Source organism: Falco rusticolus, chromosome 10 (assembly GCF_015220075.1).
Source record: "Falco rusticolus isolate bFalRus1 chromosome 10, bFalRus1.pri, whole genome shotgun sequence".
In the NCBI taxonomy this organism is placed as follows: domain Eukaryota; kingdom Metazoa; phylum Chordata; class Aves; order Falconiformes; family Falconidae; genus Falco; species Falco rusticolus.
Window position 1 is genome coordinate 20,346,098 of NC_051196.1, and position 13,765 is coordinate 20,359,862.

The window sequence follows — 13,765 nt, forward strand, 5'->3', positions numbered from 1 at the left end:
CGTTAAGTGTACCGCAACAAGCATTTCCGTATCGCAGCAGTGGAGCAAGGGCTCGTAACACCTATTTCTCTGAAAATCTGGACAAATTCATTACCTTCAGGCCCAGCGCCCACCACGGACAGCATTTCGGGGGGGGGGGGGGAAATTCAGGCTAAGTCCTCTTACCCACCCAGTCCCACTTGCAAGGCAACAGGAGAGAGAAACCACGAGGACACACACATTGTACCAAAGAACACACCAGCAAACATCGCTTTATTACACTGGGTCAGTTATCCAGACTAACCATAAAAGCTGTTTAGATGGATGTAGACAAACAAGTCAGTGTTTTATGTGTTAGGTCAAAGCTCCAGAATCGCTACTAGGGAACACATACAGAAGAATACCTGGAATAGGAGGTATTCCTCACCAGTTGTTTCACACAGGCAAGCAGGTTCTCAGCGGGGAGGGAGGTACAACGGCAGGTCCTCCCCAGGCGTGCCTGCCACCACCCGAACCACGAGACAGACCCCGGAGGTTGTATTGCAGGGCTGGGGGGCCACAGTGTTAACCAGCACGAACAGAATGGAGATACACTGACCTGAGCCTCGCTCGCTGGGACTACACAAGCACAACACGCCAGTACGAGCTACCAAACGATCAATTAACAGTTCGTAAGACTGGTCTAAAGCTGGAACTAGAACGACTCCAGGTGGAAAGGCATAGAAATAAATATTTGCTCAACTCAGCACCCTGCCCATTTACAAACTTGTCAGCATCTAGGTACACAGCCATACATTCTTCACTACCTCACAGCAGCAAAATACTACCATTTAAGAGCAGCCGTTGAGCGACTATCCACAGTACATTGTACATACTCGAGAAAGAAGCCGGACGCTACCTCTCGTATTGGTCACCCTCCTCTGTGTCTGCTAAGCAGCTGGGGCACCCCTGGCCCGTGAACTGCTTCATTTGTTGAGCTCTTCAATGCAACCAAACTGCTCGACTAATTGAAGACCGCCCTACTGACAAGTGCCCATTCCTTACAGCTGGCAAGTCTACGGGTCACTGTAAACATGGGAGAAATGCAGATTTTGGTTGCCATTCACATACAAGACCAAAACGGATCAAAAAAGCAGATGTTTGGTAGCCAGCAGCTCTGCAAGTCTCCTGCCACTTAAAAAGTTTGGAGTTGCACTCTTGAAATTCTACTGGTGGTGTTCATGTCATTTTTTTCTGCATAAACACTTCCCTGAAAAACATCCTTTAACAACCAGATTAGATCACAGTATTTAAAAGGTGATATGGCTACGGTTATGTCAGTGCCTTAGACGCCAATGCAAAGGATTAGAGCAGAGGTTACAAAAATGATGCTTAATGTAGCACCTATGTTTTGGAATAATGACCCCCCCAAAAAAATGCAGCCCAGATTTCCAACTTCTTTTCCTAGATGTTGAGTCACCAGCAAAAATGCTGCCTAGCTTAGCCTGCAGACCTCTGCTACTACACAGTGCCCGGGGAAGAAAGATGCACTTGCCTCAGTTTGTTCTTTTGGCAGGGCTGGCAGCATGTTAAACAGCGATTTTTGTGCGTGACTGCAGTGAACACCTTTTCCAGCTGGGCTCGGGAGATTGCTCAGCCTGGAGTTACCTTGGGAGGAACAGGGCAGCTCTGAAGGATGGCAGAACCTGACATGCCCCGTACAGCAGACACAAAGAACGAAACACTCTTGGTAAGCAAACTAAAAGAGCTGCGAATAAGGCAAATAACTTAAGACTGATGGAGTAACTCCCAGTTTTCTGCTTGTAACACATTTTACTCCACAAAGTGAAGGAAAGGCAGGTTGACCTTTCTTATTCAACCTTCCCTTGCATTTAAGAGATGATGAAGACTGGAAAAAAAATAAAAAAAGACGACAAAAAAAACCAAAACCAAAACAAAACTAAGCAGTAGTTGTCTGTCTCCCTAGAGCTGTGATACACGATAAAACTATTGCAGGCTACTCCAGGATGTTGAAAGTCAGTTTAGAGAAAGGCAATAACCCCCGTACTACAGGGGCTGTAACAGTAGTGTTCTGTATTACATTCTGTGCAAGTAATGCAACTTGTTCACAAGTTTCAGTTTATTTATGTTTATCTTGCTGCAGTTCTGTTAATCGGCGGCTGAACACTTTACACAATCTTACTCCACAGCTCACGGTAGTTTCAGCAGAAAAAAAATAATTCATTTCCTGTGTCTGGTATCTGTGCACTCCAAAACAAAGCGTTCCTAATGCCCAAATGCCAAAATAAAATCACACAGTTTACTGGAAATAGATCAGCTAGATTCCCTTTGAGCTTTGCTTTAAAGCCCCTTGTCTCCAAACCTTGTTTTCAAGGAAGACATACAACACGCCTGAATGAAGATCCCATCTCGTTGCAACGGTGTTGATTCTGACTTCCCTCTACACAGACTTTCTCCGACTCTGACTAGGTGTACACGAGGAGAAAAGGTGCATATGTCAAAGTGACATCTTTTCCCCAAGAGGATTTTCACACGTTGGAAAGCTAACAATGAAAATTACAAGTTAGGTAGGATAAAGTTGAAACTGTCCACCAGGCCAACTTAAGCACTATGAGTTCTGTTTAGCCCTTTGTCTGTTGCTCAAAGTTTCCTCTCCCTTAGTTTGTTCCCATTTTGTTCATCCAGTATCGATGAGTGTCCATCACCATTGCTCAAGCATTTGTCCTTTTCATATTTGTGCTCTTGCTTCTGTCTCCTTATCTCCTTGTACCGCAAAGTGATGTCACTAAAAAGAAAAACAAACAGATGTGAACCAGTGATGTAAATAAACAATTTCAACAGACACTAAAAACTGTAAGGCAAGTTTGCTCTGGATGCAACTGCCCTTGGGATAAGTTAACACACTTGAGTCTTCTGGCTGTAGATTTCTGAAATTGCTGATGGCATTGATTCACTTGAAATTTGTGTTTCTTGCTACTAGTCTGGCTATTATCACCTCTTTCAGAAGCATACAGCAGCATGCTCAAGAGCAGCAACCACTGCTGTTGTACAGGCCCTCCTCTATAGATTACAGTAATTCCTTCAGCCTTGCACAGCTGCTTTTCATTTACTTGCCCAGAGCGGCATTCAAGCCAGACACATTTGACTTGGCTCACTTCTCGCTGATGCTGGGGCAGCTCCGACAACTGCAACACAGCAGACTTCTTCCAATGAAGCTGTAAAACATCTTAGTCTTGTCTAACTCGGAGCACAGGGAAAACACCCCACTGATCTCATCTGCCATCCTCACTCATCCAGGAAGTCCAGATGCAGCCAGGCACTTAACTGTTCACCTGCTTCTGCAGCAACACTGATGCAAGTAGTCCCACAAAGACCAAAGCTACCAGAGGCTTCATCCAGAAAGAAAACTGCCAGGATCATGCACAGAAAACTCCCTATTTAATAATTCTTACACAAAACTGCTGCAGCTCTAGCCATCCAAAAGAGTTGTAATCAATCCTCAGGAGGCACTGAAGGCTAATGACGGCACACATTTGAAGATGTGCTGTTGAACTCCCCAGTAAGACCCAGGCTAGACCTAACGTATCATGTCAAAACACCACTTACCGAATGAAGAAACGCCAGGCTGTCCAGGTGAGCACAAGTATAATCCCCAAGATCCAGCACTGGGTAATGTAGAAAGGAAGAGAAAGTGTCAGTGTATAGGGATCGTACTTCACAACGATCAGAAACTCTGTGGCAGTAATAGCAGCAACCAGCCATGCCTGCTGACCCAATTTCTTGTGGAACTTCCTGCAAAATAAACACACAGATAAAACACAGCTATTGCTGTAAAATTAAGCATTCAGAGAAATATTCACAAAAAGACAGCCGGGGTAATAATTTCAATCAGTTTTGCACAACTCAAAGTCTAGTATGAATTACACATGTACTAAGGCTATGCAGGCTGACTGCTTTCACGTTGGTGTTAATTAAGTTTCCTCTCAGAGGCTCTGAAAACAAATGATGATGAAGTTTAACTTATCATCTGATGTAAGGAAGTATCCCCATTTTCAGGGTACTGGTAAATCCAGATAAACCAATTATCTGGCCAGCTTCAGATCACCTGAGGTTCAGGGTACAGTATGAAATAGGAGCTCTACTCCTGGATCTCCTCTGCAACCGCCAAGCCACACTGCCGTAACCATATTTAACCCCTATATAATTGCATTCTGACACTTACTCTCTTCCCAAAAAGGCATTCAATGAGCTGTCACTAATGATCTCTGAATGGATTTTAAAAGAAGAAAGCTTAGTAACAAACAGGCAACGTACTGGAAGATGCAAGGACGGCGTTTCACCTCTAGGACAATACAACCTTGGGGCAAATATGCGATTAACATTTAACCCCCAGGGTTTGTTTTTAAGCAGCACCAGATGTCAATGAGAAGCTGCAGTGCTACGTACAAATCTAGTGAAAGACTTATCAACCAGTAATGCCAGAAATTAAAACCGCAGTAGAATCAAGACATCTATTCAGAGGCTGTACTTGCAGAAGGATTGGAAGTATACCATATTTTGGGTCACCTACTCCTGCTTGGGAAATACATAAACCCAGAACACCTACAGGCTGCCTTTTGGGAAACCCCACTACCCTCAACAGCCTATTGCTAGAAACCTGGGTAAGCTGCTGCATCTAAACTAGTTAGATCAGGGGTCCTCAAACTTTTTAACCAGGGGGCCAGCGCGCGGATGAAGTGGCAGGCAGTCATCTGCGGCTGCTTCGTTTCCCCCCCCAACCCCCAGCGGGGGGGGGGTGGCAGGGGGATTCTGTAATACCGGGGGCCGGATTGAGGACCCTGGGGGGCTGTATCCGGCCCGCAGGCTGTAGTTTGAGGACCCCTGAGTTAGATCCTCCACTTTTTGATCTTGCCTGTTCACAACCTTCCTAGCGCTGGCATTTTTACAGCTCACTGACCTGACAGATCAGGTGATATATCACCAGTCCAATGGGGTACCGTCTGGGCAACAGGAAAAGCCCTTTGTTTATGCATTGGATCGCACTGAAATCCTGCCCACTGCAGCACCACTGGTACACACAGATGTGTTCCTTAACAGCACAGAGACAAGTACATCACTTCCCACTCGGTATACTAAATTTTTGTTCTTCTATCGCCCATCTCCTGAATCTAAAATGGGATTTTATTTCCATAAGAGGAAAGAAGCAAGAAAAAGCTACTAGAAGTTGTATGTATTTTTCCCCCCCAAAGGTACTAGAAGTTGTATGTATTTTTCCCCCCCAAAGGTATGACTTAAATGTTTCCTAAAATCCTACTGATCTGAATCAAGGAAGACTGAACTTGAGAAAATCAATACCTTCAATCATGATAACCACCAACTGTTTCACCAGCAAGCACACACAACTAACTTTTCACAACAGCCTTTAAATTGATTGTATCTTTTACTTTAAAACCACACAAAGAAGCACTTTGGTGCACCTTCCCGTTAGCCCCAAACCTACTACCTTAACTGACAATTATGCCTCTGAAGATGGCCAGGATAAACCATGCAAACAGAAGGAACCACCAACTAAAATTAACGGTGGTTGTTCTTTTTGCCTTCTATTATTCCTCGCTCTGCCTTTACTCTACATGTCTCCGCTTTAATCCCAGGGAACATCTATTCTGCAGAGGGCCTTGCCCTCTCACTTAACCATAGCGTATTCTGAAGTACATTTTCCTACTAGGTCCTTTCTCTTTTGTCCAGATGACTGCGTTATTCCATTCCTACCACAGCGAAAGATGTGAAATGAAACACATCCAGGAAGAATTCAGCGTAAAGCAGCAGGACTGCTGGGGCAGGACAGGGGAGTTGGGGAGCAGAGCGATAAAAACGTTCAGAGGGCTGGGAAGAGAGGGATGGACATGTTAAGATGACCTCTGCAGTACTTCTATGGCATTGCAGCAATGGGAAATTCTAGTCTTGTCTATGGCTGCTGTGATGTACAGCCTCCTGTCTGGCTGAGGCACTGACTTACTAAGTGCTGTGACATTCAGTAACCACCTAAGCTCTTTGGGCTGTGGTTTTCTTGCTTGTTTGCCGTGCAGTGGGCGGAAGAGAAGCTACCTAACAAATCCATGATTAGGCTTTCCTTGGAGCGTGGCTGCTCTGCTAATGCTGCCCTCTGCTAGGCAGAGAAAGCTGCCTGCCTGACACTGACACCGCTGGCTGACACCCTGCCCAGTGCACACACATTACCCAGGCCCCAAGCACCTCCACCAGTGCTAGGGCAGAGGGAGCTGCAACTACACATTTGCTCCCCATTTCTCTTCCCTTCTTCTTATCAGATGCCAGCAGCTGAACCAGGAAGAGCATCCTTCCTTTGGCAGGCATTTTCCTGTGGCTCAGACATATCTGCTCCACTGCATCCCCTCAGATTCTCAGTACCTGGGAATGGATCTAAGCATGGAGAGGAAACAGAGCTTCTCTTCCCTCTCCTGAACCCAGGGGAGCACACAAAACACACAGTCGCTTAAAAACATGAGGCCTGAGAGTCATACTTGACACCAATGCGTAAGTTCAAACTACACAAAATCATCCAAATACACTGGAAAAAAAATATACAGTAAATCAAGTGTAGGTTATTGCTGATGCAGTTGGGATAAATGCATTCCGTTTTAAAAGGTATCCTGCCTAGACCAACTCAGATGAAAGGACTTCAGAAACTGCTCCAGGTGGTTTATCTGGTATGACAGATTAAATGGGCAGAAACTAGCCTTAACACATGGAGAGAAAGAAAAAATGAAACAAATCTCTCACTGTGAACTCAAGCTGTTCAGATGACTAGGTCAGCCTTCTCCTTTGCTGGTCTGCTTCCTTATTTGCCGTTGTTTTCTTTCGCTAGGTTAATGACAGTACACTGACAAAAGAATTAAAGGTGACCCCGACAAAAGACTGTGCAGGCCCTAAAGCTGCCGAGGAAGACAGCTGGTTTCCTGCCCTTCTACTCATGGAAGATTTTGAAGGGAAGTCCCATTTCTTATTTGATGAATGAGATTAAAATTCATGGCCTCAACGCAGACTCCTTGGAAGTGACTTGAAGGTTAGAAACCAGGAACATATGACAAGGTCAAACACTACACACTCTTGCATCAAGACATTTCTGGTCAGGAACATTTCACATAACCAGTTCTCAAGAACTCAAAGGCAGCATGTCAATCACAACAGGGCTGTGGTATGTAACGGCTGAAGAACAGCTTCAAGAACCACCGCTCTTCTTGGACTATGTCAATTCTAGATACTTTATTGTCACCATGCTAAGACCAAGTTCCTAGAACTGTCTGCAGATACTAAGAATCCTGAATGAGAAAGAGAGTCTTCATATTTGAACTTCACTGCTTTCTAGGCTAAATATTGCAAGGTTAGCTGAAGGAATCCGATCAACTTATCTCAGACAATCTCGTCACTACCAGACAAAGCAATGAGCCGTGTTTCTGACAAGGAAGGTCAATGGAATATTCCAGCCTTTGTCCGTTAAGAAGTTCCCTTCCAGAAGGAAAATGTCAGGACAGTTTCCCATGTGCCATTAGCTGGGAGCCTCTGGTACAGCCTGCTCTTCCCCAGCAGCTTCTCCCTACAACACAACAGGAAGACTCCAAAACAGTGCCTTGGTTCAAAATCACGCACAAGTGAAGATACACTAAGTTAAGGTGGTAAAATGGGTGCAGATTACCTCTGCTTGGATGACCTGAAATGGATGAAGGAATCTGAGTCCGGTTGCAAAAGCCTTTGCAGAGAAGATATTAGGTAAGACCAGATGCTAGGCTCTGCCATTTTCCACAAACAGTCTGATGAGGTCAGCTCTGTAGTGCATCAAGCAGAGCCATGAACCTCAGAAGTGAGGAGGCTGGTCACCTTACCCACCAAGAGACACAGAACAGCAGGTGGTGGCGGCAATGATGAAGACATGCAGTTCAGGATGAAAGCCTCTGCTTGCTGGATGAACTTCTCCAGCTTATTAAAAGAATGGCAACAAATTGAATCAGCAATGAGGCACTGGTGACTGATGATTCTCCTAAATTTCAATGTTATGCCATGTGGTTGAACAGAGGGCAAAGGTGTTTTTCCAACTCAAACACAAGGACCAGAAGATTGTGAATGGTGCTAAGGACAGGAGCTCACCAGTGAGAGGCAGAGACCTCTTCTTACCTTTGAGTTGGAGGCACGTCCCAAACCAGTAGGTCCGACACCAAAGGCAGGGGCAGCCTGCCACTGCTGAATGTCCTGAAATCCGACTAAGCAATGTGGGTTGACCCTTCTTCCCAGCTCTAGGAGTCAAAGCCTTGCAAGGGAAACTGATCTTCACAGAATGTTGGAACCCTAAATTCTGAACACAGACACTTTTTGCGTTGGTCAGTGACAGACAATGAACATCCCTTGAATCCAGACGTTGTCTTAGACTTAAGATGTGGGCTCAGGCAATTTGTGACATTACTACTAAAACTTAAAAGAAAACGTGATTTTGAGAACAAAGGTTTCTCAGGTCTTACATGGTCTGCAGAAACAAAAGCAGCAAGGACAAATATGATGCTTAAGGAGGAAAAGTCTGAAAGTACATGCAGTGTTGTGTAAGCGTGTACTTTACCTTCAATACACTTTGCTACAAAGGATCCTCTGATCTGCAAGAGGATGCCACAAGAGCTCCAGAGGACCAGGGACGAGTTGGAAGATAGCTCAAGGAAAGAATCACCTTTAAGAAAACTTTTTTAGGGTGTTTTTTTTGGTGGTTTTTTTTTCTTTTTTTTTTTTTTCTTTAGGCCCTGTTGTCCTTAGAAGGTACATCTAAGGACTGTAGTTCCTGGCTACCAATCTGAAAGCGGAGTTCAGTACTCCTCTGCCCACAAGCCAGTGGCACTTCAGCTAGTTTACACAATACATTCTCAAAAGAGTAATCATTTATTAAAAACTGAGGTTAAAACCAGTGCACATAGAATGCCCTTAACAACAGCTGTTCTCTAACCAGATGTAGTGAGAATTTCACCTCCAAAACAGACAGACACAAAGCAGATGCTTTGGGATAAGGTCTTTTTGTCCCCAACAAGCTGAACTATTGCCCTGAGATGGATGCCAACAAGCTGGAGCAAATTCAAAATAAAGCAAGTGAAGTTTGACATGGTATATACACAAGAGGACTGGCTTACGGGTCATCCATGAAGTCGTAGATCTCCCTCATAGCCACACCTCCCACATTGACAAAAAAGACAAGCCGTAACAGGACCAAGTAGTGTTCTGGTGGCATCCAAAGGACAAACTTCAAGTAAAATGTGTTCAGCTCTGCCAATAAAAACTGAGAGAAAGGACATTTTAATTACATTCAGAAGACTTCACTGAATGAAGCCTGGTATCTCCCTCTCTCCCTGCATGACTCCCACCACCACTTCTCTAACGCCACGAAGTCCTGCTCAGTATTACTGAACACACCACCATCAGTTGCAATAATGACCAAGAACAGTTGAGGTTTTAGAAGTTTTCTGTGTGCTGGAAGAGGTATTAAAAACCAACACAACATAAACCTGGAAAAGCACTGCCTCTAATTGTGAATGAGTTTATCAGCAGTTTGAAATACCTGCAGAACTACTGATAACAAAGCCTAAAAGCAACAACCTCTCCTTCCACTATCATTGAAAATCTGACTGAGGGAGCCCCAAAATAACAAGAGGCATTAGCAGTACAGCCCAGGGTTGTTGTTCTTTATGTGGCTTGGTTTTATACATAGTTATGCAGATGTCACTGTCAAAGCCAATTTCAGAGAATTGATTATACATTTATAGCAATATCTTGTCAAGTGATGTGCCCTGGCAATGTGCTTAAGTGAGCAAGTAGACACAAGTTTCTCACTTCAAAAGAAATGATAACAAATGGCATTAAGCACTGTTTAATCCAGAAGAGTGAGCCAATATCTGAAGCTTCTTACGAACTGTCAGCTGAAGCTAGGCTTTGCTAAAAGAAACATTATTGTATCAAAGACTAGCCTAAGTTCAATGGAATCTCTCAGTTGCAAAACCTGCTCCAGTACCTAAACCCCAGTTTCTTCAGGGTGCAAAGCTGGGAGTATTGCACACAGTAACCATTTGGAAAAACGTGTATTTTAGTTATACAGGCACATTGACTTCACTTCTCCCATAAACTATGGGAACCTCAGCAAGTCTGTTGTGCTACGTGAACTTGGCACGTGTTTTATGTAGCCGAAATCAGGTGACATGAACTTGTATTCAACTCAGTCTGCAAACGGCCTGGCACTCACTGCTGGCACTGCTGCGCACTGCTTGCTTGCTTACAGACAGCACATTGTTCCTGAGGCACACTCAGGTCTGCAATTTGACATCAGCATAAAATGCAATGTTATTATGAGAGAGGTGGTGGTGGCTTGCCAAGCTGACGAATGTGTCCCACTCAACAAACCGTAACAGGGAGCTTCACTGGACAGACCCCAAAATAAACCACCACCAGATTTTGTATTCCACATACTTCAAGATGCTTAAAGATATGCTGTTCTGGCAACTGTTAAAAAATACAAAGTTATACCCTGTACCGTAGCACTAATACAGAGCCTGGCTAATGCCCATTGTCTCTAGAATCACTAGGAGTGTCACAAGGGTTTTTTTTTTGTTAAACTTCACAGTTGCTGAAGTTAGAGTTGCTCAGAATGGACCCAAGTGACACCACAGAGAGCACAAAGGCCAAAGCTGCCTAGCTGACACAAGGCAGGAGTGGGGAAAAAGCACTTTAACTGCCAAGCTTATCCTCCATATCAGCACCACGTGCGCGATACCTGTGACTGTGAAACGGAAGTTAGGAATTCACGATGATGCATTCCCATAATACAAATTCAGCCACTCGGATGGCTAGATGAAGGAGGCAGACTCTCAATTCATTGTAACTCTGGAGAAGCAAACTTTCTCTTGTCTGAACTGGGAGCTAGTTTACCTGAACTGGTCAGGCCAGATACTGTTAACACTCACATGCTATGTGTTCAGTGAAATATAAAGAGAAAAAAACCAAACATTAGGATAACTGAATTACTTAAGTCTGTATAAAAATACTACCCCTGGCAAAACTGTGTGCTTCAGGAGCCATGCTGCTCAGAGCTAACCCACAAAAGCCCAGGGCTTTGGTTACAGTCCTCTCCAGCTGCAATGTGATTATGTGTTTGCCTGAGACCAAGAGACACAAGCTACTTCCATCCAAAGCCAACATTTTTGGTAGCAGATGTTACTTGCTGAATTATGCGTACATCATAGTTTATATTGCTCACATTGCCTATCGACATTGTTCAGCAAGCAAGAACAAATATTTATGCAATGAATCTGTAAACCAGAGATACGGAAAATATGGAAACAGACACCTTTTCTGCAGCATTCTGAACTGATCTCTTCCAGCCTCAACAAAAAAAAAATCACCATGTCAGCGTTTCAGCCTAAATTATCATTTGTGCAGTTGCTTGAGTGTTACAAAACATTACATCAAACAATAAAGACAGAGAAGTTTCCTTACTACAAAGATTATGCCACAAACTGCTAGCCATCTGCGTAAGCTGGATGCTGGCTTCCACTCAAATTTGACCCAGCTATACGGAGTGAACTGGAAGACAATTCTCTTCATTTTACCTCTGAAAAAACAGCAGAACACATTTGCAATTTTGAGAAACAGCACATAAAACACATCTACCAACATTTCCTTTTGAGACACCAATTCACATATGCAAAATGCCTCCAGTTACTCCATCAAAATTACTACTTAATGAGATGAACATCCCCAGTTAAAAGAGCCTCCAATGTTATTTGGACTATCATTTTCTATTTTAATGTACCACACTCATTGCAGTAAGCAGTTTCTCAGTTCTGCTTTGCTCAGCAAAGACACACTACAGAAAAGGCTAGTTTGCTACTGGTAAAAGACTACAAGGGATTTATTAAATTTTACATTTCGGTCTTTCAATTACTGTGAAGTTCCGATTACTAGGGAATGCAGTATTTGCACAGGGACCAAATAGAGCCTTGCTGTGAAGGAAAGAGTATAATCCCAACTTGGATCCCTGCATCTAATATAACAATTTCATTAAAGCAGCTCATTCCACAAGGTGCCCTCATTCCTAGATATCAGGCAATGCTCACAACAGACAGGTATATTTTCAACAATTTCATTTGCAAGTTAAATAATACTCATGAACAAGTTTGCATACATTAATAAGTTACTAGATACTTGAGTCATCTAAACACACATGAATTCTTTAATTCATATTAACCCTAACAGAACAACCCTTCATCAACCAAGATCTTTACCATGGGCCCAGACTTTGCACTGTGCCCTACTTATCGTGAATTTACTTTCTACACCAACTTACTTGTATGTAGGAATGTTCCAAAGTCCTTGCCATTTGTATGTTTTTAAAGAAAGCCAAGACAGAGTCTTCATCCCACAGTAAATTCCTAATCCGTTACATAAGATCACATCCATTATCCACTGAAAGGAGAAAAACAGTGATGCTGGAGAAGAAACACTAAAGCTCATAAAAGGAATATATAAAATACAGGTGCACATACGTGCAGACACACTCTCAGTCACAAGGCTTGAACATCCCCACAGAAAAGCGCTGCATGAACTGTCAGGAGAAAGAATCTCAGCTGCCCAAGCCTACTCAAATACAGCAAGAGCCTTCTACAGATGATGGCTGTAGATTCTCTTTTGCTGTATTCATTCTGCTACAGAACAGACCTCTTCCTACTTGCGATCAGCTCAACTCCACCCTGGGAGAACTTTATAAACACACCAAAAAAAACCAACCAAACATGTCCCTACAGACCAGATTTTGCGATGCCCAGTAACTTAAAATACTCTTCAAGCTTCAGGCTGCCACCTTAAGAAATTACTTATCTCCAGGCTCAAGACGTGAAATTAAACAAGTGATTTTCCCCCATGCTCTGTCTTATTGCCAAGTGTTAATTCTGGAGATGGAGCTCTTGAGCTGAAAAAACCTGGCTGTCCTCCACATTCAAAGCGGCGGAGCACCGTGCTAATTTCATAAGAATTTTTTTGAAGGCAAAATAGCTTTGCTTGATGTCTTTATACATAACACACTTCTATAAATACAACCATGTAGCAAATCACTACAAGCTTGGGAAAGAGCTTGCACTGTAAGAATAAAACCAAGCTGAAATAACTTAAGAACCATAGCTGTGTGCCTGGAACACAGACAATTTTGATTGCTCTGGTAAGCAATTTATATTTCATAGGAAAATAAAAAAATAAAAAAAAAAGTGTGTCACTTGAAGCTACAGAACCTGTTTTTTCCACAGCAAAACTAGATCACAGTAGTCCCTGTAGCTTGAATAAATACACACAAGCAGTATTTTAGGACAAGAATGGTTACAAATTATCATGTGCAAAGAGGATACAGCTTTTCAGTAAGGCCAAATGTTTACCTTTTAAAACCTTTTTATAAAACAAACAAATTCTAAACACAGCAATATTTACTGTTTTCAGAAAACAGTGAAGAGAGGTTTGAACAAAAGGAAGAGCTGGACACAAAGTGCGCTGAGTCCGGTTGGTTTTGTTTGGGTTTTTTTGGTTTTGTTTTTCAACAGGCAAAACAAGTAATCTGAAACTTCATACAAAAATTTTTACCTTTCTCTTTATTTCAGGTTTTAGGGTTTGTACCATCACCGAATATTTTACAGTGTTCAGGTAAAGCTTTAGATTCTTTCTCTGGTGTGAAACGAACCAAAATAAATATTTAACCACGTGCAAT

The 13,765-nt window shown here is 43.1% G+C and overlaps 1 protein-coding gene across 7 annotated transcripts in view; it reads right to left on the minus strand.

The window, feature by feature from the left end:
- Nucleotides 1-220: 220 nt before the first annotated feature.
- Nucleotides 221-13,765, minus strand: part of PTDSS2 (phosphatidylserine synthase 2) — a 44,490-nt gene continuing 30,945 nt past the window's right edge. For 4 of the 7 annotated variants that reach the window (XM_037402048.1, XM_037402049.1, XM_037402050.1 and 1 more), the window contains 5 exons: nucleotides 12,362-12,480; nucleotides 11,512-11,626; nucleotides 9,159-9,304; nucleotides 3,586-3,771; nucleotides 221-2,764 (listed from right to left, as the gene is read on the minus strand). In XM_037402048.1, coding sequence (XP_037257945.1) covers nucleotides 2,620-2,764; nucleotides 3,586-3,771; nucleotides 9,159-9,304; nucleotides 11,512-11,626; nucleotides 12,362-12,480 — 711 coding nt within the window. In that variant the 3' untranslated portion in view covers nucleotides 221-2,619. The remainder of the gene's footprint in view (nucleotides 2,765-3,585; nucleotides 3,772-9,158; nucleotides 9,305-11,511; nucleotides 11,627-12,361; nucleotides 12,481-13,765) is intronic. The other 3 variants (XM_037402051.1, XM_037402053.1, XM_037402052.1) reach the window with 3 other exon arrangements.